Source organism: Antennarius striatus, chromosome 20 (genome assembly GCF_040054535.1).
Source record: "Antennarius striatus isolate MH-2024 chromosome 20, ASM4005453v1, whole genome shotgun sequence".
Taxonomy (NCBI): domain Eukaryota; kingdom Metazoa; phylum Chordata; class Actinopteri; order Lophiiformes; family Antennariidae; genus Antennarius; species Antennarius striatus.
In genome coordinates, this window is record NC_090795.1 from 1173914 (window position 1) to 1199863 (window position 25950).

The 25950-nt window shown below is 46.7% G+C and overlaps 3 protein-coding genes across 4 annotated transcripts; 2 read left to right on the forward strand and 1 right to left on the reverse strand.

The window, feature by feature from the left end:
* Positions 1–593: 593 nt before the first annotated feature.
* smpx (small muscle protein X-linked) lies at positions 594–5947 on the reverse strand. The gene is made up of 5 exons (XM_068304000.1): positions 5847–5947; positions 3485–3544; positions 2318–2404; positions 1994–2146; positions 594–1014 (listed from the first exon to the last, which is right to left on the reverse strand). Exons 2-4 carry the CDS (start codon positions 3518–3520, stop codon positions 1997–1999), a joined length of 273 nt encoding a protein of 90 aa, XP_068160101.1. The 5' UTR covers positions 3521–3544; positions 5847–5947; the 3' UTR covers positions 594–1014; positions 1994–1996.
* A 2286-nt stretch (positions 5948–8233) lies between these two features.
* mbtps2 (membrane-bound transcription factor peptidase, site 2) lies at positions 8234–13580 on the forward strand. Of its 2 annotated transcripts, XM_068343998.1 has the most exons (11): positions 8234–8541; positions 9381–9529; positions 9626–9764; positions 9964–10067; positions 10342–10469; positions 11113–11231; positions 11379–11559; positions 11636–11736; positions 11924–12119; positions 12365–12440; positions 12893–13580. In XM_068343998.1, the coding sequence occupies exons 1-11, from the start codon at positions 8467–8469 to the stop codon at positions 13113–13115; spliced, it is 1491 nt and encodes a 496-aa protein (XP_068200099.1). In that variant the 5' UTR covers positions 8234–8466; the 3' UTR covers positions 13116–13580. The 2 variants fall into 2 exon arrangements, with proteins under 2 accessions (XP_068200099.1, XP_068200100.1); XM_068343999.1 differs by lacking the exon at positions 12893–13580 and having other exon boundaries at positions 12270–12406.
* A 3120-nt stretch (positions 13581–16700) lies between these two features.
* Positions 16701–24791, forward strand: phex (phosphate regulating endopeptidase homolog, X-linked). Its single transcript, XM_068304522.1, has 22 exons — positions 16701–17013; positions 18474–18530; positions 18610–18771; positions 18881–18964; positions 19151–19377; positions 19732–19800; positions 19944–20060; positions 20191–20274; positions 20867–21009; positions 21191–21284; positions 21734–21862; positions 21994–22095; positions 22279–22356; positions 22442–22545; positions 22633–22691; positions 23185–23239; positions 23412–23479; positions 23552–23682; positions 23754–23819; positions 23935–24039; positions 24234–24310; positions 24488–24791. The coding sequence occupies exons 1-22, from the start codon at positions 16890–16892 to the stop codon at positions 24588–24590; spliced, it is 2238 nt and encodes a 745-aa protein (XP_068160623.1). The 5' UTR covers positions 16701–16889; the 3' UTR covers positions 24591–24791.
* The last annotated feature ends 1159 nt before the right edge of the window (positions 24792–25950 follow it).

The window sequence follows — 25950 nt, forward strand, 5'->3', positions numbered from 1 at the left end:
AAACGAAGACATCAAGGAAAAAACAACCAAACAGGAAATGCAGATTCTCCTGAAACACACCGAAAGTATTTACTGTAATTTGATTGTAACTGTGATTGATTTGATCAGTTTAACATGTTTTGATTCAGATTAAGAAGATTTAATAAAACAGGTTTGACTCTATCACTTACCAAACCAATAGATGTTGTTGCAGATTAAAAAAAAAAAATCAGCCTCTTTGAGTAAAATCAGATTCTTTGAGTAATTAAGGGAGCCTTTGTTTTCTATTAAACCAGTATAAAATTCAGCAGCTGCTCCTGAAGTGAAAAGGCGTTCCTGAACGATGTTGATCCGTTCGGTTCCTTAAACTCCAGCAGCGTTTCTTTCTAAATGGAAGATTCCACCGGGACCTGATGGCGGCTAAACTTAGCTACAGCTGCTGTGTGTGTGTGTGTCCGTGTGTGTGTGTGTGTGTGTGTGTGACGAGACGTGTGATGTGATGATGGCTGGAGGTGTCGGGGGGTATGTAGTCAGTTGCATCGAATTAGGAATTAAAAAATGAAGCCTCTGCTCTGAAACCAGAAATCAGTTGAAAATGATTTATTGCAATATTTTCCTGAAGAAACTATTTTCTGGAAATCAAAATAAATACATTCAAAATTAACTTTATTGATGACTTATTAATATTAATCAAATAAATCTGTGAACATTTGGACAGAAACGAAAAAAAAGAGTCTTCAGTTTTTACTTTCTGTCGATTTCTTTTAAATTTATTTTTAAAAAATGTAAGATCGTCTTATAATTGAAACAGAACTCATTGTAGGTCCAATCGATCTGCAGCACAAACAAGCATTTCTTTTTTCTGAAAAATCTAAACGCGGTAGATAAATAACAGTGTATGGACGCCCGTTTCTCGACGCCCGAGCGGCTTGAGGATGTTTCGGAACATGTGATTGGTTCAGCTGGCCGTCAGAGGCGCTGGGCGGGTCTGGGTCTACGAAGATGATCTGCCTTCCTCTCACCTGGTGTAACGTCCTGCAGAAAAAAAAAGATGCTGTGGTTCAGCATAGGCTAACAGCGGTTAGCAGAACAGGAAACCCAAAAAACACAATTTAATTCCAATCACCCTGCTTTCTTTGTCCAGAAAATACTTTTATTTAAGGCTAAAAACTTTGCGTTATCCGCTAAGCTAACAGTTTGAGGAAGATACATGAGCTGAACTGTCTGTACATGAAATCTCTGCAGGCATTCGTCACATTCATTCTGTTAGCTTAGCAGCTAATGGGATTACCCCATCATGTCAAAGGAAGTAACTGACATGAGCTGCATTATATAATAATAACTTTGCATTGGTTTTACTCCTCCTTTAAATTTCCGTCTCGGGTTAAAAACATTGCTTCTTTGTGTCCACAGACTTTTGTCCATCTGTGTGAGCTTTGGGGTATCTATACTGTTACACCTCCTCTGTAGTTTGCATTGCATTGTGGGATGACAAGGGTCCATTTCCCAGCGTTGACTCTGAACTGATGCAGAAATAGCACCTCAATCTTCCTCCCCGTTACCACGGCGCCACCCACTTGGTTTTGGGCGGGGCCGATACGCCGTTGTTTGTGGACGTTGTGGTTCTTTTTGTGTTTGGGACCGCCCCTCAATGCAAACATTTATTATGTGAAACACAACTATAAAGTATAAATAGACCCTGGGTCAAATCTGCAGCCCACATCTGAACTCAGGACACCGGACAGTCCACACTGCCCCCAGGTGGCGACATTGAGGTACTGTAGGCGTCCAGTCTGGAAGTTTGGAGCTTTCATGCACATTCTTAGATTAATTAGAGATTTTTTAAAATTAAATTTCTTTATAACCTGGTCTTTTTACCTTTTTACAAGATTCAGTAAAAAAACTCCAATAAAAACAACAAAAACAACATTGATAACAATGTTTTAAATTTAGTTTAGTTTCTTAGCGGCGGTATATCCTCCTCTGAGGACAACACGTGGGTCACATGACCTACTCGTTAATCCTTGGTGACCCATCGCAGTTCGCTCTTGACGTTCTGCAGCTCTGATAGGTCGACGGCGGGTCCGGGTAGTTTGACGGCGCCCGGAAACGTCTTCTTCTCCTCCGGCGTCTGAGCGGCGGCGCCGGGCTGGTCCGGTGATGGAGCCTGAAGGACGAGAATGACAGGAAGCGTGTACCCGAGTGGAAGTGTTCATTTCCTGGAGAAAACATGGCGGCTGCTACGGAAGCCCTGAGGCGCCAAATTTACGAGAAGACGTCCAAACCTGGACTAGACGTTTAGAGATTAGCTGAACTTTCGTGAAGATGCTGGTCTCACCTCCTGTGTGTCTGCTGTCTCCTCTCTCCTCCTCACAGGATGCTCCGCCCCCGGACGCAGACCTCCCATCGGGATGTTCAGATTAGCCTGACGGACAGCGAGAGCAGCCAATGAGATTCAGTCGACTCCTCCTCCCTCTGCATGTGCGTTTCCTCGAACCCATGTCCTGTTTCGGAGCTCGACGGCGTATTTTCATTGGTCGGTAACGTTTGTTCGTTTGATCCTAACGGGAAGGGGCGGGGTTTGTTTCCCAGACAACGCGGGTTCTTCGCCTCATTCGCAGCATGTTTGCTCAGATTTGCATCCCTGCGACGTTGCTTTGGCGTGACCGTGTTCATCTTAGTGTGTTCTCCACATTCCACAGATGCTACCAAAGGTTAAAGGTCAACAGGTTCGCTAGCGTCATCCAGCTCCCGTTAAAGGAGCCGTGGTTTCACCTGCACACGATTGTTTGTTGGGTGACACAAAAACTACAGGAAACAAAGAGAGTCAATCAAATTTGATCCAATAAATATTTGCGAATATGTTCACAATCCGAGGAACATCCGGGAATTAGTTCCCCGAATGTTGGTGGATGGATACGACATCAGTGAGACCGGATCTCGTTCTTGTTGGTGGAGTAAAGACGTAGCTCGTGTGTTCTCGTGACTTTTGCGTTTCTTTTCATTCTCTATCATTGTTTACGTGACTTATATACAATTAATTATACACAGGTAAAGTCTGCATGTCTATTGGTTGATAAAAATATGCTTGTTTTTTTCATAATTTGTGCCTTTTTACGATGCTGGAACGGATTAAACTTGTATCTCCAGGTTTGACTGTAGTTTTTAAGCCGATCGGATGCATCGGATGGCCGATTGAATGCAGGTGAACCTGGATGACTTTGAACCGGTCACTTACGATCCTCGGAACCTCGAGTCCTGCATGGTTAGACGTGACGAAGAGCACACGGAAGAGACGATGGAGGCACCGGAAACACGGACGACCTCCGATCGATCGCTTCCCTGCATTCAATAAATCAATAACTCAATAGATGTGATCTTCCTGTTTACGTTCGTTCACCTGCTTTATAGGTGGAAATAAAAACCGTTGATGCTTTGCAATGATGTAAATAGCAGTAAAATGAAGCCACGCCTCCTCACCTGTGCTCAGGTGGGCGGGTCTTACCTGGAGGGCCTTAACGTTGGATGTCGGTTTGGACATAATCCCCCCCGCTGGTTCGCTAACCTGCGGGAAGCACGGACATTCAGATGTGTGTGTTTGAATACGTGTGTGTGTGTGTGTGTGTCAACCGTCGGGATAGCATTTCGGTTGCTAGGCAACGCATCGGGAGTGAAGCAGGTAGAGGAACTGTTCTCTGAATCATTGATGAGAGGGAAGCAGAGTCGATGTCAAAATAAAGGCGTCTTAGTTTCAGCGGGTCCCGATTGGGAATCGATTTCTTCGTTGTCGTTCTGCGCCTTTAAACCAACGGCCTCGGTTTCGACCAATCAAACGGCGGCTGTGATTATCACCTTCATCCTCGTGAAGACAATAAAAGGGCCGGGCGTGTTTTCCTTTCACGCCACTTTTCCTTCGCTCATGAATTACTTAAGAGGAGAAGTGAACCCGCTTTATTTTGAAGGTTCATTTCCTCATATCCTGTTTCTTTATTTTATCCTTCCTCCTTTGTTCTAATGCATTTTATTTATTTATTTATTGTTGTCTCTTTATTGATCTTATTTACTGACTTTTAGAATATTTGCTTGTGCTTCCTTTTTTTTCTTCTTCAAAATAAAACTCCGATCCGAATCAGAAAGACGACGTCTGTGATTTTTAAATCTTCTACTTATATTTATTTTTATTTCTGATGACATCACAGCAACACATTCGGATTAGCGTTAGCACAGCGCTCCTCTTCCTCACCGGCTGCTCGTCTGTTATTTTTGGACGTTGTGTTTTGGTATCCTAGAAGTTTCCATCTTATCTACCGGCAGGAAGTGAAGGCCTTCGCTGGCAGCTGGACTCCGTTTCCATGGTGATGTTTGCACAACAACATCCAGATGGAGCTCTGCTGTCCTTGATGTCAGCCTGGACACCCTAAAATACCCCCCCACCGCCCCCCTACCAGACACGCTAATGCCTCCACGACGGGGTATTTATGTCGTCCACGAGTCGCAGCTGCCCCGGCGAGCCCTTTCGCTTTCATGCCATTTGAGCGACTCGTGTTTTAAATCGTTCACATCGTCTGAGGTTAGCAGCGTCGCTAATGCTGCGCCGCTAAAATAAAGTTAACTTCGACTTTTAACTTTCGTTCGTTTAAGTTCTTGAACTTTAAACCTGTTTTTAAATCTCTGTAATACTAAAAATGAGTTTATTCAAAACGCTGCAGTTCAATCCGTCGCTTGTTAGCAGACTAATTAGCTTAGCATAAAGGAGAGGGAAATCTTAGCTTTGCTTATCTTAGCATGAGGGCTAGGTGAGTGTGATTCCTGTTGAAAGGTAAGAAAATTGAACCAAACGTCACCTTGAAAGATCAGCCAGCAGGTGATTAGCTTAGCTTAGAGTAAAGACTGGCAGTAGATGGCCATAGTGAGCCTAGCTAGCATAGCCTAAATAATTAATCATCACCATGTTCCCGATCTATAAAGTTACAACCATTAAAACCATTAGCTTAGCCTAGCATAGAGACTGGAATCAGTAGAAACAGGTGAGCCTAGAAAAACCAACCAAAAACTGACAAATACAGTAATCCCTCGTTCCTTGTGGGAATAATGGGAATAATGAATTCCGCGATATCGCTACCAACTATTTATCTTATTTTTTACGGTAATTTGAAGGTTAATTAACCCTTTCCAAACTGATATCAAACCACGTTCTATCTGTATTACCTTTTCCTACACTCTGATCGACTGTTTAAAGCACTTTTGTGTCTCACGGAAGTCCGAGACTCACTTGAACGTAACGCACTTCCAGATACCATCAGCCAATAGAATGCGAGTACAGTATCATGTGACTACCAACTACAAATCCACGATGAGGTGAAGTCGCGCGTACTGATGCATTACTGTAGTGGCTAATTAGGTTAGCCTAGCTGAGGTGCTAATAAAGAGCCAATAAAGTCACACCCGTCTATAACATTTAGCTCGATAATGTTAGCAGCTTAGCATCGGGACTGGTAGATAGTGGACGTGATTAAAAGAACAAAACAAAATCAAAACAATCATGGCCTAAGCCCCAGGATTACTAATCAAACATTGTAAAAAAAAAGTTACACCCAGCTGTCAGTTAGCTTAGCATAAAGATTTGAAACAAGCGAAGAAGAGGGTAAAACCGAACCGCCCCGCCCCCTAAAGGTCCTGAAGATCAACTTTCACAGAGTTTAAGCTAATGCTCTGATGCTAAGCTAGCCACCTCCCGGCATTAGCATGACATGCGGCGTACGGACTGGAGACCAGAGCTTCATTTAATCCCAACGACGCAAATTCCTTCCATTATGGGAGGAAACATGAACACACACATCAGCATAAACAAATCAGATGCAACCTACCGACTGGTCTCCGGTTCAGGAACTGGTTCTATCCATCTCTACTGGTTTCTATCCCCTCTTCATCTTTCTATCTTCTCCTCCCTCTCTCCCTCTCTCTCTCTCTCTCTCTCCAGAAGGATTCCTCTCATATCTGGGATTTGTTCTCACTATAAATAGACGACTGTTCCACAGAAGGACCTGCTTTCTCTCCACGCTCTCCAAAACACCATCGGACGGTTGTCGTCGCTTTAACACGACCTCACGCGAACGTTGTTTCTACTCTTCATTAAAGGACAGTAATCAGATTACTAGCATACTTTTTTTACCCCAACTTTACTTGTGTTTGTTTTCAAAAGCTTTGGAAAGTTAGAAAAGTTGGGAAAAAAAGTGTGAATATCATTTTTTTAAAAATGGAATTGGATGCATCATCATCATCATCATCATCATCATCATCATCATCATCATCATCATCATCACTCTTAATGACACATATTGATTGCGTTCACACAGGCTGTAATAAGTGAATACATAGAACGCCAAACAAGAGTAAAGCTAAAGTTAGTGCTAATGCTAATCATGTGCTAAAATGTTTGTTTTTTTATTTTTTTACGCCTCGTTTTGAAGTTTCTTCTTCTGTCGTTTTAAAATGAAACCAGTTGTGAGAATCATAGAAGAAGAACTGTGACGCTCTGTAACTCCCGATGCTCTCCTGTCGCCCCCGGAGACCAAAACCGAGCTGCCCTATTTCTGCCGCTGCTCAAACAGTTAGCGATGACGCCGCTGCAGCAACCGACACACAACCGACACACAACCGACACGCGACAGATGGTAGCTGACAGGGAGGTGTGTGTGTCTCTCTTACCTGCTGCCGCTCGCTGCTCTGCCCTGCCCGCCCGTCTCTCAGGTCCTCCTGTGCTACCTGACCTGCCTCCGCTCGTCCTGATTGGCTGGGTGTCACGCTGAGCTCCGCCCACTGGTGTGAGCTCTTGTTCTGTCTCACCTGACGGGTCCGCTGTGTGTCCAGGTAGTAAAAGAAGTTTGTTATATATCAATGTGTAAATACACTAGTTTGACCTTTGACCTCTACAGATAGAGGCCTGTTTATTGTTTTTAGCAACATGCTAAATTTGAATAGCGTGGTGGAACATTAAAGGAAGAATTTACATCTTCTATTCACCTTTGTTCATCGAAATGAGAGGAAGAAGAAAGAAGAATTCACTGAACATAAAATAATTCTATAGCCTACGATGAGCTGGCGTCTCATCCAGGGTGTACCCTGCCTCTTGCCCGTATCCATCTGACTCCTGTATGGACCTCATACTGATTTCATGCGCACACTAACCTCCACGCTAAAAGCATTAGCCTGTACCCTGGCAAATACACCATGTACATGCTACATGCTAACTACTGGCTAACTAAAGATCTGGTCTGGAAGACGCTCTCGCACATGTCCATCCGGGTGAATGCTAATGCTGTTAGCTTGTTTGCATTTAAAACTACTCCCCATCTCTTCTGTCGCTCCAGACATTTTATGAAAATGAAGAAACGTAGATGTGAAGAACTTCAACATGATTTGAGGATTGAATTTTAATTTTTTAGGTGAACTGTTCCTTTAAGAGAAGAAAATAATACAGGAGCTGCATTTAAATAGTAGAAAAACATGGAAGACTATGAACTCAATGTTCTATTTTCTTAAATTTCTTTACGACTGTCAATTTGTTTATTAGATCTACGTTTAGAATATTTAAATTTGGTAATAAAACCAGGCGTTCAGCGCTGGTGGGCGGGACCGAAGGCGGTAAAAACAAAGATGACTCATTCCTCCGGTGTGTGATCCTTTCATTACAGATCAGATAACTGCTTAATTGTCTGGCAGAGGAAGTTGTTGTTGTTTTAAATCTGAACTTCCCCTGACAAAAAATACAACAACATCCACACATTTTCTGTTTCCTAAAATAAAGCTTTAATGCTGTAACGCTGGAGTCGAGGTGAAAAGCATCCACACTTCATCCAGTTTTATGTCCTCTTGGTCACATTTATGGCTTCATGAGTCAGACCTGGTTTCTTCGCTGCGTATGAGTCAGACGGTCAACATTTATTTATTGGTGTCCTTTTACTTTCCCGACCTTTTGGTGAAATGAAACCCAATATCCACACTCGCACTTTCAGGTTTTATTCCTGCAGCTCGGCTGCAGCAGCTATAAAAACACCAAACCACCTTCAAGTTGTATTGGTAAATTTTATTTTATTTTTTTCTTAATATGTGCAAAATATAACCAATAAACCTTTTATAACAGTCTAAATACTGTAATTTGGCAATTTCTAATGGAGGAAGTTCTCCAGCTCACCACCTGGTGGTGGTGTCGCACCGCCTGTTTGAGTTGAGCACAAAAAAAAGACCCGAAGAAGAAGCAAACCCGGAAGTCATCTCCCCGGATCAGCGCTGACGGCTCTTCTCTTCCACCGCATCCCCGATCGGAAGCTGTTTCCTCCGCCTGCGTCCCGCGTTGAGATGCGGGCGTTGATTTAGCGGCGGACACGCGTGGCTGCGGTGAGCTGCGTGACGGACGTGCGGGGCGGCGGAGTGATGGCGGCGGCGCAGCTAGCTCGTTGGAGTCCCCGGAGAGCCCTCTGATGCAGGATGATCCCCGTGCCGCTGCTGGTGTGCGTGATGGCGGCCTGGTGCGCCGTCTACCTGGCCGACACGCTGCTAAAGGTGAGTCCACCTGATGCTAATGATGTTAGCTAGCTGTAGCGGTGAGCTAATGCTAGCTGACACCTGAGGCTAAAGCACATGTGTCAAACTTAAGCCCGGGGGCCAAATATGGCCCGCCACATCATTTCATGTGGCCCGCGAGAGCATTAAAGGTCAGTGTCTCCAAAAGTAAATAGGTCAAAAGTGTGCTTTGTCCAAAAACTACATTTCCCACAATGCAGTAATTCAACTCATTTTAAGTGACAAAAACATGTTGAACAAAGTTAACGTCCTGACGTGTGTCTGATGTTATTTTTCTTCATTCATTGATAGTTTGATCCTTGATTGATGGAGTTCTGTGGGTTTAATAGTTCAGTTATTTAACATTAAGGAGTAGTTACATTTACTTTATATTGAGTTACATTCAGTTACATTTATTAGTTACATCTGGCCCTTTGGGGACAGACATGGTGCTGATGATGTGGCCCTCGGTGAAAATGAGTTTGACACCTGATGCTAAAGCTATCAGCTAGCTGGTGAGCCAATGCTAGCTAGGACGTTTTGATTAGCTAGCAGTGGCCGGTATTAGCTGCTAGCTTTTAGCTTTAGCTGAGCAGGAACTGGTTTAAATCTGTTTGTATGTGTTTGTTATCACCAGTATAGCTATGTAAGATAAAATAACATGTATGTTGTATGTTTACGATGTTGTATGTAATATATTTATGGTTTTAATGGCTGTGTTTGTTCAGTTTTAACTTGTTTCATAGGATTTGACGTCTACTCCTGCAGGACTGACAGGTCCAGTAGCGTTAGCGTCTGTTTTCTTCAGCACCAGTGACATCATCAGTTCTTCTCCCCAGTCTTCTCCGACTCACCGGATCAACTACGAGTCCTGGTTGGCCAGTCGGGGCGTGGCGTTGGCGCCCTTCCACATCAGATGGCAGACCACCATGTTCAACCGGCTGTTCGGTTACTGCGCCCGCATCAACCCCCGGGTCCTGCATTTGTGGTGAGACGCGCCCTGCCCCCGCCCGCTTCACCACTTCCTGGTGAAGTCACTGGTGCGATAAAAGGTGCGTCGGGTCTCGTGTTTTCCGTCCTCCAGGTTTAACGGCGGCCTGGTGTTCGGGATCGGCGCCATGCTGGGGTCGGTGGTGCTGCTGGTGAAGACGCTGCAGCAGACGCTCGCTCAGATGACGACGGACAACCCCCGCATCGGGGGCCAGCAGGCGCTGCAGGTGGTGGTAGGTTCCAGAGCCTGTCGCGTTAATGAGAGCGCCCCCCGGTGGGGGCCGCACAAGTGATTCACGGGAAGATATTAGTTGCCGTTTATAAGCGGGCAGCCTGGAGCGGCGCCACACGGTGAAAACCGAGCAGGTGTTTCCTCATTAGAGGGAGAAATCCTCCTCTTCCTCCTCTTCCTCCTCTTCCTCTCGTCTTCAGGTCCCAGGCGTCAACCTGCCCTCCAGCCAGCTGGCCTACTTCTTCATCGCCCTGCTGCTCAGCGGCGTCATACATGAGCTGGGACACGCCGTGGCGGCGCTGAGGTGAGACAGGACACGGGGTCTGTTACTGTGACAACCAGCAGCACGGGGTCGCCATCCATGGCGCAGCTGGCACAAATACAAACCAGTGGCTAATGGAAGCTAGCTACAACCCAGTCCTTGCTTCCAGTAGTATGCTAAGATTAGCATGTTAGCATTCAGAGTGTGGTTCCACCACTGGAGCGGTCTCACAGACTTCCTGTTTGACTTCCTGTTTGACTTCCTGTTTGACTTCCTGCCTCCTTCCTGATCCTCTTCCTCCTGTCCCGCGTTGCAGGGAGCAGGTCCGCGTGAACGGCTTCGGCGTCTTCGTCTTCGTCCTGTACCCCGGCGCCTTCGTGGACCTCTTCACCACGCACCTCAACCTGGTGTCGCCCACCCAGCAGCTCCGCATCTTCTGCGCTGGTGAGACCGACGTTACCGTGGCGGTTGGTCGGACGCCTTCACAGCCGATGTTTAGCGTACGGTTAGCTAACATTAAACCGTCTGCTGGTTGTTGCTTCTGTTTGTCTTGAAGGTGAATGTTTGAAGTTGCTCAGAAGCTAATGATGCTAATTTGAATGATTTTGGTCAGCTGTATTATCGCTAACGCTACTGAGGTCTGCTCGTGTATTTGGTCCAATTTTTTCCGGAACATGCTGGAGCCAAACTTCCAGGTGTGATGTCACTTCCTCCCTGGAGCCTCTGGGGGGCGGCGACGAGTCGCTGCTAAACAACCTGAGATATGAACCTGCCTGAAAAGCCCTTCCTCTGCTGAAGGGAGACAGGAGGAGCCCTGAGGCGAGGAGGACGCTTGTCCCATCGGGGGGGGGGGGGCATAACGGCGAGCTGGGCGGAGCTAAAGGAGGCGTTCAGAGAGATGTATGTTTCTTCACCAAACATGATGTCATCGGCCAATGAGAACGGTCCCCGCCTGTCGTCTCGTGTAATTTAGATGCGACACAGGTGAAGGTGGTTACCATGGCGACAGCATGCAGTCTGAACGTGACCAATCAGAGCCTCGTTCAGACACACGTGTGTGTGTGTGTGTGTGTGTTTCTGCTTCCAGGAGTGTGGCACAACTTCATTCTGTGTGTGGCGGCGTTGGCCTTCCTCTTCCTGTTGCCCGTCTTCCTGTTTCCTGTTTACACCACCGGAGGCGGGGCTCTGGTCACCGAGGTCGTCCAGGTCAGCGCACGAGGTTTTTCAACCAACCAATCACAGCGTTTTTTGATCATGATGTGGGCGGAGCTCTTTCTCTCTTCCCACTCCCCTCCCCTTCTTTTCTGATTGGCCGTTAGCTTAGCATTTAGCTCGAGGTGCTGTGTGTCTCAGGGCTCGGCGGCCGACGGGCCCCGGGGCCTGGCGGTGGGCGACATCATCAGGGGGCTGGAGGATTGCCCCGTCGGGGGGGTGGAGGACTGGACCGGCTGCCTGTCTCACCTCGCCCACGCCCCACAGACGGGCTACTGCGTCCCGGCGGCCAGCCTGCAGCCCAGCTGGGCCCACGGGCGAGGTGAGGCGGCGTATCGATGACGCCATCGATCGGCCGATCGATCAGAAGCGTCAGCTGGTTTCTCTTCGTCCTCCAGCTTTCAAGCGATTGGACGGAACGATGGATTGTTGTAGCAACAACAGCCTGACGGACCTCTGCTTCTCCTACAGCAAACCAGAGGGCAGGAACAGCAGAGAGGTGACACACACACACACACACACACACACACACACACACACACACACACACACACACACACACACAGATCAGGGTCTTGATCTCGCTTCTCGGGCGTTTCCTTGGGGGCTAAGTTGTGGTGAAACGACCTTCGATTCTGTCTGATCGTCTCCTCCTGACTCCGCCCCTCTGGCTCCGCCCCCTCCAGTTCGCCTGCATGCCGGTGCGTCGGATGGTGACGGGAACGCGGGCGTGTCGCTCCGACGCCGAATGCTCCTCCTCCGCCGCCGCCAGCGTGTGCGTGACGCCGTCTCTGGAGAACCAGACGCGCTTCATCCGCGTGGCGCACCCCCCCGGCGCCCCCATGCTGTTCGTGGGGTACCCGCCGCACCTGCAGTACGCCGGTAGGTACTTCCTGTTTACGTCTGCTTCACGCCTGAGAATGAAGAAATCCGTCTGACTCGCCGACCGGGAGGCGCAACAACATGTTGTTCTGTAGCTAGGCCCCGCCTCCAAGGAGGCGTGTCCTTTAATTGCTGTTTACGCGGCTGCAGGCCTGCGCCGGTCTGCGTGTTGTAAACTGTCGGATGAAGCCTGTCATCAGTCGTATGGACTCGTGTCGTGACTCAGACGTCTTGTTTCCTCCCAGTGAGTCTCACCAACTTCGTCCCGCGCTTCAGCTTCCTCCATCTGGACCTGCCCGTCTTCCTGGAGACGTTCTGCAAGTATCCTTACCTGTCTGGGGGAGTAATCAGATTACTGGACGGATTATGGATGGATGGATGGATGGATGACACTAGTTCAGGGTATTATTGATTAATAACACAAATAGTCGCCTCCTCCTGCAGCTGCAGAGAGAAGATCCACAAATGAGACCTAAAGAGGCGCTAGTAGCAGTTAGCGGCTAGTAGCACTGCTGTGACGACGTAGCCTTGAAACAACTGTTTTTATTTTAAACTTTTTAATCAGTCAGACCTAGCCGCGGCGGCGGTGAGCTAATCTCCCGCGGTTTAGCGTCACTTATCGACCTGCCGCTCGTGTCCTTGGTTGATGACACGCTTTGTTCTTTCTAAATGAACCGGAGTTCTTCTCCAGACCGGCTACGTATGCTAACACATGCTAACACCTTTAGCCAACATGGGAACCGAAGCCTCTTTAACACCCCCCCGCCTCTCAGATACGTGGTGTCCCTCTCCGGCGCGCTGGCCGTGGTGAACTCGGTGCCGTGCTTCGCCCTGGACGGGCAGTGGATGCTCAACGCGCTGCTGGAGGCCACGCTGGTCACCGTGGTAACCGACCGGCAGAAACGCGAGCTGATCGGTTTCTTCCTGCTGCTGGGGGGCAGCGTCCTGCTAGCGGCTAACGTGGCTCTGGGCCTGTGGATGGTCACGGCGCGGTAGCCCAGACGCCGGCCCGTTAACCCTTTCCCTCCCGGACTCAGAGCCGTTGGGACCGTCAGGCTGTGAGTACGACGCCGTCGTTCCTGGAGATGGTGGGATATTTCAGGCTGGAAACAAGTAACCGCCTCCAAACGACAGAAGCACAAACACAAAATGCACTAGCTGTGAAGCTCCTGATCCGATCTGACTGTTTACGAGTCTCGCCAAATCTGAATATCTATTCTGTGATTGTGTTTCTTTTTTTTTTTAAGGGTTTGAGATTAAAAAATATTTAAATATTCTTTAATTTGTCAAGATGTTCGACCCACATTAGCGCTGGAGCAACAAACCCATCCGATGCGGGTCGTAGTCGCCTGAAGGTCTTTCGTTGTGGTGGAAAAATGTTTTCCTCAAATCTTCTCACTGTGTAAATTCAAATCTTTCTGGAAAACTGTGGAATAAACAAAACTGGTGACTCCCCGTGAAGCTGCCTCTCATTCGTTTGACCTATGACCTCCACGAGTGAGGCTGCTGTCGCGTCATTGGTCGGTCTGTTAGTAGGATTACCAACCAAGACTGGGTTCCAACAGTCGTGGTTGAAGAAATGGAACTGACAGAATTACCACGCAGATTTTCAGACTTTAGACGAAAATTTTGCATAAAGATTTCTTCAAACAGGTTATGCTAGCTAGTAGCTACGCTAGCTAGTAGCTACGCTAGGTAGTAGCAAACCAACAAATGTGAGAAAAACTTCTTGATAGAGGAAATTAATTCCAGGATTTATAGATTATATAAACAATGTCAAAGTTGTAGTTCTATCCCCGTCTTTGTGCATAAAGTCAATGGGGTCCATCTTCTTGGGACCCTGAACTGTTGAGATGTTTCACCTTCTTAAGTATTATATTGAATGTCCTCTTGCGGCTACATTACTGTATCCAATACACTGAATTAAAATTCAAAATAATGTGTAGGGCTCATCCTGTGGAGAACATGAATATTTCTACAAAACATGAACGTCTTGAGAATCTTGTCTGATGCTGAACCGGTTGTTCACAGTAAAAGACAACTGTGGTAAACCTGAATACGTGTTTGAAGTCAGGATGTATCATCAGGGGACCATGAACATCCTTCATTCTGAGGCCATTTTGTCGAAAATAGAAAGATATCAAATTACGTCTGTCCCTAACTGTCCAGAACTTTTCTTGGCTGATGAACACCTTCCTGATTTCATACCTGGAGATTCACAGTTCCCACGTCGGCATAGTAACGGCTGCAGACGGGCGTTCAGTGCGTGAGCGTGAAGCGTTGACACGTGCTAATTTGGAAGGGTGTTTCCCGCAGACGTGTAAACACCGCGTGTGTTCACCGGCGATGAGCCGACGCCTCCGTCAGCAAAGCTTGATCCTTGAATAATGAGCGGATTGCATCTGTTTGTGTTCAGATAAACCGGTTTTGTGTCTTAATCTCTCTTGTGTCGGTTTCGGCTGCTTATCTCGGGCTAATGAGCGCCTGAGGAACGCTGGTGTAAACATATGGGAGGATGATGAAGAGGAGGATGAGGAGGGGGCAGGAAAGAGGCATGTCTGCTTCATCGTGTGGGGTGGGACCTTGAATTATCCAGTTGACCTCTGGATTTAGCACATGCTCAATATGCTAGCATGTTTAGCAAGTTCTTACCATATTTGACAATTTAGCATGCTAACATTTGCTAGTTATCCCTTACTGCTAAGTGAAGGTGATGGTTGTAACATCAGGTTGTGTTTGTGCAAATAAATTTTAGCATGATCAATGATCCAGGTAAAACCTGATCACCCTCTGGGGATCATGAATGTTTTTTATATTAAATATTTCGCACTAGCTCCTCATAACATGTTGTGTGTTTTATTTTAATAAAGATTCAAATGTCAAACTCGTTTTGGTGCTACAACAGCATTGCTAACAGTAAAGAGGATTATCATGGAGAGCACGAATATCTGAATAAGATTTTGCGGAAATCTAATCAGAACGGGAAAATTCATTTGTACAAAACCATGAGCCCACAAATGTTGAAGTATATAAGGTTAGCTATGATCAAGACAACTGTGATTCATCCTCTGCTGAACATGAATGTCGTAAATGTCAGTCGGTCCAAGTTATCATTGTAGTGCTAAACTAAACTTTGAAAGGGCTCGAAGGTTCTATCCTATGGGAAAGATTAATATTCATATCGGAATGTATCTTCTGGGGACCCTGAACATGATTGGAATTTTTTTTAGCTATTTCATGTGATGATCAACTCTTGTAAATGTTTTATTTTACCTGCTAATGATGCCAAAGGAAAATCAGCATTATCAGAATATTGTATCCTCAGGGGATCATGAATATGTTTAGCGAAAAGTCGCATCAATCCAAAAGTTGTCAGAATACTTCGCCTCGTGGTGCTGCTAATAGAATAATAGAATAACAAACCCTGATGAATACATCAGGGTTTGTCCTGTGGGGAGCCTGAATGGAGGATAAGTCATACTGCAACGCTTTCTAACAGTAAATCTTCTGGGAACCCTGAATGAGGCTGGGTTTGTTGTGACTTTGAAGTTCTGGTCGTTGAACAGGAAAAGAAAAATCAAGAGTTCATCCTCAGGGGAACAGGAAGAGGAAACCGACCTCAGTGGAGCTAGAAGGAAGGACCAACCGGTGAGGTTTATCCTGTGGGAGCAAGAACACGATCTGGATCCTTTGTAAACATCGTGTTCAACTTGTCAATGACATCATCGCGGTGACATCATCGAGGTTTTAACATCCAACACAAACATTCTTCAAAGTCTGATGGCAGAACCTCCTCCAGCTGTGATTGGTCGAGGGAAAACAACAGGAACTAAAACAGGAAGTGTGTGACTGAGCGTCGCGGCGGTGAACAATAGCGTCGCGGTCGGCGTTAGCGTGATGAATGGGTGTTTTTAAATCACGTCTATATAAGGACTCTGTGGCCGACGCCCCAAACCCTAATGAGCATGTGCAGAAGGAGTCCTCCCCGCCCCCACACCCCCCAACCCGCCCTGCCCCGCCCTGGCTGGGCCTTTCAAGAATCTCTTGATGAATTACAACAAAGCCACAGGAGGCATCATCATCATCATCATCATCATCATCATCAGAGTAATTGATTATAATCTGAGCGTCTGATTTAGTTCTGGTTGACTGACAGTCTGATGTGATGAATGCTTCACACACACACACACACACACACACACACACACACACACACACACACACACACACACACACACACACACACACGCGCTGCTAATGCGTCCTAGCTGTTAATGTTCTGGTTCTTGTTGCCTCACAGCAACAAGGTCTTTGGTTCAAATCCACCTGGGACCAGTGTGGAGTTCCAGGTTCTCCCAGGTTCTCTCCAGGTTCTCTCCAGGTCCCCCAGGGCATGAACGTGAGTGCAGATTGGTCGGTTGTGTTCCTTGCAACCCTGAGATAACCCGGCGACTCGTTCGTCATGGCTGGGGGGGGCTTGATCCTTTCTGTGCTGGAGGGAGGAGTGTCTGGTGGGGTGGGGAGGAGGAGGGAGGAGGGAGGAAGGGTTTGAAGAGCTGGGGTGAAGTTGGAGTCGCTGCACAAGTCTTCTGGCTGGACGGGAGAAGATTTCCAGGAGATGCTTTTTTTAAACTCTTAGCTCAGAAATTATATTTTATTTATTTTTAAAATCTTGTTTTTTTTCGTCAGCTGTAGTTATTTTTCGTGTGTGTGTGTGTGTGTTCAGTGTGTGTGTGTCCTGTGTGTGTGTGATCTTCAGTGGTTCAAGTCATGGAGCTGGAGCGTTTAGGCGGCGGCGGGGTCAAACCCGAGAGGGGGAGCGCTCGCCGCTACAGGATAGCGTTGGTGGTGTGTGTGTGTCTCTGCGCTGCTCTGCTGCTCGCACTCATAATTGGTAAGTCCAACACACACACACACACACACACACACACACACACACACACACACACATTCGTCCTCAACCTGCAGTATAATTTGTAAGGAATTTGGCGGAACCCTATTGACCTGTACACTCGCCGTTGTCAGATTACAGGGACACGCTTTTGGGTCGTGACGTCTCAGGCGGGGACCCGTGGGGATCTGGGGTCCCGCTATTTTTGGTTCATATAAGGTTTCAAAAACAACCACATGCAGAACTCTCCGTAACACAGTGGGAGTCGAACGGCAGTCTGGGAAAGCAGGCGGGAATGTTTACGTCCACGCTTTGTGGGAATTATTTCAAGCACAATGTCACATTAATTAGTAAGGAAATGGTGCGGTGGCTAACGGGTGGGGCGTGTTGTTTTTGGTGGGTGGCGCATGCTAATTAACACGGATGTCTTTAAATAAATTTCAAAAATGTCCCAAAAGGAGTAAATGCAGCAAAAATACTGCAGTAATAAAAAAAATATGAGAAAACTCCATGATGGCGCGAGAAAACGATAAACATCGCAAGGTTAACGTCATAGAAGCTAATCTGTTCACATATACATCCTGCAAAGAAACCAGTTAGCTTAGTTTAGCTAGCTGGTCACCTGCTAACGTGTGGCGCTAGTTGAGAAAACGCAAACTCAGAGATACTCAGTGGGTTTAAAACTGAACCCCCCTAACCAGCTCCACAGCCCCGCCCTGATGGACCCTTCTTTAATCAGCTATCCAAACGATTGGACACAGGAATGCTAAGTGTTTGGTTTTTTTAAAATGCGATTCTCCTCTTAAAGGGACAGGTCACACAAAAATGGAAATCTGCTGACTCGTCTGTTTGTTTCTATGTAGAGTGAAGTTCGGGTGAAGAAGGTAAATCTAGTCCGAAGTTGCCGCTCGTTTCTCATTGGTCTAGCAGGTTCCTGCGAGTCTTTCTGTTTGATATCGGAATGACCGGAAAGAACCGGGAGCGTTTTGCGATCCCTGACGGAGTCGTCTGAGGACCATTGACGATGTCCCGGGTCAGGAGGGTCGGTCCGGGATGCGTTTCAGGGCGTTCAGCTGTAACGAGACACATCAGTCCACCTCTGGGGTCAGACATGGCGGCGCAGCGCCGTGTTGCTTCGTCATCCGTTCACAATAGGGATTCGGTTGCTAAATCCGTCTGCACGCTTCATGTGCCTGCGGTTCCTCTCTACACCCTCGGAACCACATCACACAGCGCTGGTTCCGGCCCTCCTCCTCTGTCGAGGAGCGGAAGCGGTTACACAACGACTAGCGTAAACAATGGGTTGCCCAATCAGCACCTTATTAGTGGTGGGTGAAGTAATTATCATGGTTGGGTGGTTTGTTGAAGGATGGACCAATCTGGACATTTTCCAGGTTCTCCAAAGACCACATACCTCCAGAGGTTATGTGGTCAGTCTTCAACCAGGCTTCTTGTCTTCCCAGTCTCTCAGAAGACACGTCAGGGGGAATTCTGTTTGAGCCCGGAATGCATCGAAGCAGGTGAGCCGGACCGGGATCCCTTGTGCCGCCCTCGGCTTTCGGGGTGAGCTTTCAAGAGTTATCTTCTCTCCCCTGTCAGCTGGATCCATCCTCAGTAAGATGGATCAGTCCGTCGACCCCTGCGAGGACTTTTACTCGTACTCCTGCGGCGGATGGGTCAAGGAGAACCCGATACCCGAAGACTCGGCGGTGTACGGCATCTACCCCTGGCTACGGCAACAAGTAGATATCAAACTCAAAGGTAGCCACAACTTTCTGATCGACACCTGACGTCCAAAATGCTCTCGCACGTCGGTTTTGCTTAGTGATGTAGCTTAGCATAGAAATGACACTGTCGTCTTTTCTGTCAGAGTTACTAGAAACTCCTTCAGGTCCGGGTGAACTGGAAGCAGTGACGAAGGCTAAGATACTCTACCGCTCCTGCATGAACGAGAGTGAGTCAAAACACCTTGACCTGGCTGCACCCAACATTTCCCATAATGCTAACCTAACCCAAGACCTAACCCTACCCCAACCCTGACCCTAACTAAGCATTTGAGGTTTAGCATTTGGCTAAAAATCAAATGCTAACCCTCCTATTGCTTTTTGAGCTCAGATAATTTCAGCCTCTCGTCCCGCAGCCATCCTGGAGAAGCTGGACTCCAAGCCGTTGCTGAAGACACTGAAGCAGCCTGAGTTTCGGTGGCCGGTTGTGGGGGATGGGTTGGGAGGGGACTACCTGTGGTCGGCGGAGCGGTGGAACCTCGTCAAGACTCTGGCAGAGCTGAGGAACCAACACAGTAAGAGCGTCCTGATTCGCCTCTTTGTCTCGCCCGACGAGAAAAACTCCTCCTACTACATCATCAAGGTGAGACGTCCACACTTTCCGTTATTAGTGTTTTACATATATAGTTAGAGTTATAGAGTTATATACACGACTGCTTTTGTGTCGCTGATTGTGTTGTGGCTGAAGGTCCACAGCTAGCATTGACCAGTGATAGACCATTAATAGATCATTAATAGACCATTAATAGACCATTAATAGACCATTAATAGACCATTAATAGAGCATTAATAGACAGTAAGGGACAGTAATAGACAATTAATAGAACATTAATAGACCATAAGTAGATCATTAGTGGACCATTAATGAACATTTTCTGGATCTTGATGCTACAGACACAAGCTAACTGATGCTAACGTGCTGTCTGTGTTGCTGTAGCTGGACCAGCCGTCGTTGTCGCTGCCTACCAGGGAGTACTACACCACCAACACCACCGCCGCCCTGGCGGTGAGTTTCTGCTCCTCCTCTGTGTTCACACCTTTTAGCTCTGATCCTGGTTGATTGATACTGAGTGTTTTAACTCATTGGTTTTATTTCCTTTGTATGTTCTGTTTCTTCAACTGATGAAGCTTTATCCTCCTCCTCCTCAGAACCGAGCCGCCCTCCTGAGTTTGATGGTGGACGTTGCCGTCATGCTGGGCGCTCCAGAGAAGGCGGCGCTGACCCAGATGGAAAAGGCTCTGGCCTTCGAGATCAAACTGGCTCAAGTAAAAAAATCACATCAGATAATTCTCACCTCAGTTGTTGGAGAGTTGCTCCACAGTTTGATATTAAGTCGATTAATTAACGTCACAAAGATCTATTGATCGGTTGTGTCAGCTGAACTTTACTTTCTAGATCCTGATTCCCTACGAAGACCGATCCAGTGAGACGTCGTATGTCCGGAAGACTCTGTCCAGCCTGCAGGAGGAGATCCCACAGGTCTCAGCCTACATCCATCCCAACATGAGGAATCCATTCCGTAGTTTTGTTCAGGCTTTATATCGCAAACAAAAAAAACCCAAATGAGATAAAACTAGAAATAAGGTAGAACCTCGAGATACGAGTTTAATCTGCGACTGAACTGTAAGTCGAACATTTCCCTTTTAAGATAACTAAAATCATTTTAATCTGTTCCAGCCTGTAAAGAAGTAAAAATACTGGAAAAACACACATACTTTTATCAACCAGTAGACATGCAGACTTCACTTGCGAATAATTAATTATATATATGATAGGTAAACAATGATAAAGAACAAAAAGAAACGCAACAGTCACAGGAATACATGAGCTACGTCTTTACTCCACCAACGAGAACGAGATCCGGTCTCACTGATGTTGTATCCATCCGCCAACTAGCGATGGTTTCCTGAAGCTTGGCTCGTATCTAAAAAAAAAATTGTATTTCGAGGTTCTACTGTAGAAAGTTTTTTAACTATTTATCGAGCAAAATGCATAAATACCATCACACTTCTTATAAATACATATTTTACTCTGTATAAATGTTTTAAAGCTCATAATTTCCTGGCTCTAGTTCGACTGGCTGGGATTCGTGAAGCGTGTGGTCGAGTCTAAGGAGGATCCCGATCGGTCCGTCTCGTCCTCCGAGCCCGTCATCGCCAGAGCCATGCCGTACTTCAGGGAGCTTGTTAAACTGATTAATAGCACAGATACCAGGTCCACACACACACACACACACACACACACACACACACACACACACACACACACACACACACACACACACACACACACACACACACACTGAAGCTTCAGGGCTTCAGCCTCATTATCAGTACATTACAGCGTAATGAGATGATGTGCAGCTCTTAATGGCGTCCCTCTTGCTGCCCCCCAGGACTGTGGCGAACTACGTGGAGTGGAGGAGCGTCTTCTCCAGGATCACCTCCCTGAGCCGCCGCTTCCTCTACAGATACCTGGACTTCGCTCGGGTCGGTACCGATGGAGCGTTCCAACACTTTTGTCCACAAATGGAACAATTAAATGACAAAGATTCAACACCACCTGGAGGATTCTGATGGATCTTTAAAAGCAGATTAATATTTTAATTTTAATTTGGGTCATAAATCAAAGGTTTTGTATTTTTGGAAATCAATTTAACATGACTGAATAATTTATTTGAATATTAATATGCAGATGATGAAACTTTTTACGCTGGAAATCTCAACTGTTCAACAGAACTCACTGAAATATGCAAAGATCATGCTAATGTCTTTAGCGTAGCATACAATGAATAGTTCATCTAAAAAAATGATATAAAGAACAAATTCCATTCTAGAAAGATGAGAAATGAAATTCTTTGGATGGAATTATTCACAGTGAACTGTTCCTTCAAGTTGGGGGCGGGGTCAGTCTCACCTTGCGCCTGTGTCCTCCCCAGGTGACCACAGGTGCCACGTCCCTGACCCCTCGCTGGGACAAGTGCGTCAACTACGTGGAGAACTCGCTTGTCTACGCCACCGGCCGCCTCTTTGTCGACACACACTTCCAGGAGGACAAGAAACACTTGGCGAGTGTTTTACGCCGCGTCATGACATCACGCCCTGCGCCGAGCGTTCTGCTGTTATGCTAGCCGTGCGCGTCGAGTGTGTTTCGGTGGCCACGAGGCGTTTGCTTCTGATGCACGCGGGTGTTTTCCAGATGGAGGAGCTGATCGAGGGGATTCGCTGGGCGTTCATTGACATGTTGGAGACGGAGAACGACTGGATGGACCGCCCAACGAGGGCGAGAGCCGTCGAGAAGGTAGGAGCAGCTCGCTCTCTTCCTGCAGAAGCTTCTTGGATTTCCACGTCAAAAGTTTTTGAAAGTTAAACCCGTGTTTGTGTTTTTCAGCCACTAGGGGGCAGCGCATGCTGCAACCAACACAGATACTAGTTAGCGATAAAACCGTATATCACCAAAACGTGACTCTTTGTCTACCTCCAGGCTCATGCGGTCCTGGCGAAGGTCGGCTACCCAGAATTCATTCTGAACGACACCTACCTCAATGAAGACTTGAAGCAGGTCAGTGCTACATCTCTTCCCTGATGGACTTGCCGGATGTTCGAGCTTCCCGGTTCTGATTGGTTGCTTTCGTTGCGTGTCTTAGCTAGAGTTCAACAAGAAGGACTACTACGGGAACGTGATGCAAACGCTGAAATTCATCGGTCAGTCTGACATCTCCTGGCTCCGAAAGACTGTTCCGCGTCGGGAGTGAGTACCGCCCATTGACCAGATTCCCTGCGATGGTTCGTACTTTAGTGACCTCTTGCTCACGTACGACGTTTGTTTGTTTGGCAGGTGGTTTACCAACCCGACAACTGTGAACGCCTTTTACAGCACGTCCACCAATCAAATCAGTGAGTGACTCGTCCACATCCACACCCAACCTGATTGGGTTCCCGTCCCATCGCCAAGTCCTCCAAAAAAGTTTCACTGAGCTCCGTTTAGTAGTTTTTGTGCGATTCTACAAGAAGTTAACACGAAGCGCTAACCTCAACCAACGTCACTGTCTTTAGAGCATTTCAATTAATGTTTGGGGGAAAAGGTTTATGAAAGGATTTTGAATTATTCGTGTTAATCAATACGTATTTCCAGAAACACTTCGGTAGAAGGATTTGGGACGGGGGCCAGAGGGGAACCCATTAGCTTTGGGGTGGATCCCAAGAAAAGAATGAATAGACTAACAAAATCCTCTTCGGCTCTTTAAATCAAAATGTTAATAAGCTTTTGAGACATGTTGGTCCAAAAGAGGAATTAAACTTGACAATTGCACAACTTTTGCCTTTGGAGGCAAACAGAGACTGAATCCTGCCTGGACTCTGATTCACTGATGGTGATTTTGTTTTTCAGGGTTCCCGGCTGGGGAGCTCCAGAAACCTTTCTTTTGGGGAGGAGGGTATCCCAGGTGAGATAAAAACCCCACCCGACAGACCTTCAATAACCTTTACTGAAGGCTAAAAAAGACTTTAAAGGACAGAGACGTTGATTAGAACGTTCTTAGCTCAGTTGCTGAGATAAGTCTACCTCTGTGATTCTTGAGAGAGCCACATTCCCAAACTTCATCCCCGTGCTTCCAGGTCTTTAAGTTACGGCGCCATCGGGGTGATAGTCGGACACGAGTTGACACACGGCTTCGACAGTAACGGTAAAGTCCAGCCAACCTCCGAAAAACATCCCCAATGAAGAAATACTTTTCTGACTGATTTGTCATCAACAGGACGCAAGTTTGACAAAGACGGCAACCTGGAGAAGTGGTGGAGCAACGCTTCTGAAACCGCCTTCCAGGACAAGAGCCAGTGTATGATCGACCAGTATAATGGCTACTTCTGGAAGGAGGCGGGACTCAATGTAAGAACCTGCGTTTGACCCGACCCAGAGTAAAGGTTATGTTGTCTTTGAACACGTATGTTCTTCATCAGGTGCGCGGGAAGAGGACTCTGGCAGAAAACATCGCAGACAACGGAGGAATAAGGGAGGCTTTCAGGGTATGTTCTCCATGGTCTCCATCCTGGGTTCTACGTCTGGACCTGGTATCTGGGGAACCTTCTGACCTCAGCTGTTGGACGACAAGAGTAGAAACAGTCATGTTTGTGTTTGCAGGCGTACAGGAAGTGGGTAGACGAGAGCCGAGGAGGTGAGGAGGAGCCTCGGCTGCCCGGAGTCGGACTGACCAACAACCAGCTTTTCTTCTTGAGTTACGCCCATGTGAGAACACAAACTGTCCTGTTCTTTAGAAGTGTTGGTGTGTTGGGTTCTGATGCGGCAGCATCCGGACTCGTGGTAACCACCTGTAGTGTGCATGCCAGACCAGTAGGGGGCATCGTGTGGATTACTTGTTACCTTTACCAGCTGGTAACCATGTCATTGGTTATAATCCAGTCCTGTGGTGTCACATGTAGGTGAGGTGTAGCTCCTACAGACCAGAGGCAGCCAGGGACCAGATCCAGAGCGGAGCTCACAGTCCACCAAAGTACAGGTAGGCCGACAAACACCACACGACACTAAGGACACGACACAAACGACACGACACAAACGACACTACATAAAGGACACAATACTAAGGACATGACATGACACAAAGGACACGACACTGAGGACACTACACTGATGAAGTTTCTCACCACCTGCCCTTCATCCCGCCCCCTCCCTGCAGAGTCATCGGGGCGATGAGTAACTACGAGGAGTTCCGGAAAGCGTTCAGCTGCCCCGAGTCGTCGGTCATGAACCGAGGAGCGGCGTCCTGCCGGGTGTGGTGACCTTTGACCTAAGCTAGAGCCACAGCTGTCAAGGATTTGCCCAATAGTGGTCGACGTAGTTGACAAGCATCAGCTGTTCTCACAACATATCGCAGAGTCATGTGACCGGGTTGGGGCGGGGCCATTTGAATGGCCGGTTTTTCTGTTCTTTGATTTACTGCTGTAATTATGACTGAATTAAAACCCTATTTATTGATTTTAGACATTTTTAGAAATTTTTGTGTTTTAATTTCCTTTATGTTCTAGAAGAAAATAGATATTTAAATAAAGTGCGATGAGATTTTTAAAAAAACTTTCTGACGTTTGATTTACGGTATCACTGAAGGACTAGAATTCATGGAATATTCTCTTCTTATTGGTCGACTTGAGTCACATGGAATTCCCAGTTTGAGGAAGCAGGAGAAGAGTGGTTTATCTGTGGCTACGTATGTTAGCTTTTCACATTTACCAATAGCAGGATAATTAGCGAGCTAATTTGCTACTTTTAAATAGTTGTTGATTCCCATGAACATTTTTGGAGGCGGGGTTGAAACGTGTTTGGATACAGTGGCCTCCTGTGGTTCTGTGTGTGTGTGTGTGTGTGTGTGTGTGTGTGTGTGTGTGTGTGTGTGTGTGTGTGTGTGTGTGTGTGTGTGTGTGTGTGTGGGCTCTGCTTTGATAGATCCTCTTTGTTCCCGTTCTGTTCCAGACATTTATATCCATTCTCCTTCCGCCTGAGGCGGATGAACTCCCAGAGTTCCCGGCGCTGCGGCGTGAACTCCCTCCATCCGTCTTTGTCTCGCTGAGCTTGAGCTCCGTTTGAGCTCGGAATTAAAACTCCACAGGAGAAAATATCGTACGATTACAGCGGCTACAGGAGTTAGCATGTGTGTCTGACGTCCCGCTGTGAGCATTAGCTTGTTCGACACTGGCGCCCAATGAAATCTGTTTTATTTAAAAAAAATAATTTATGAGCCTGGATGATTAACATAATGTCGACTAATAATTATCTGTGCATATATATTAACCCTTTAAAGTCTGAACTATTAAATAATTGCCGGAAAAATCTAATTTAATGGAACTTTTCTGACCAATTTGTCAAAATCATTTACATAGATTTGCATATATGAGCTCTAATTTGACTAATATTTTTGCTAAAACTTGATTGCATGCATCAAGTTTTTCAGGAAAAAATATCAAACTTGTGATTTAGAAGTTTCATTAACCCTTTAAACCCACGTGTCTCGAATACGACACACTTGGCTTTAAAAGGTTAACGCATACAGGATTAGCATTTAGCTAACAAATTGTTATCATTATTTATTCTTCAGTTAAAACTCTTTATCTCAGATGGAGGCAGATTCTCAGATTCTGATGATGC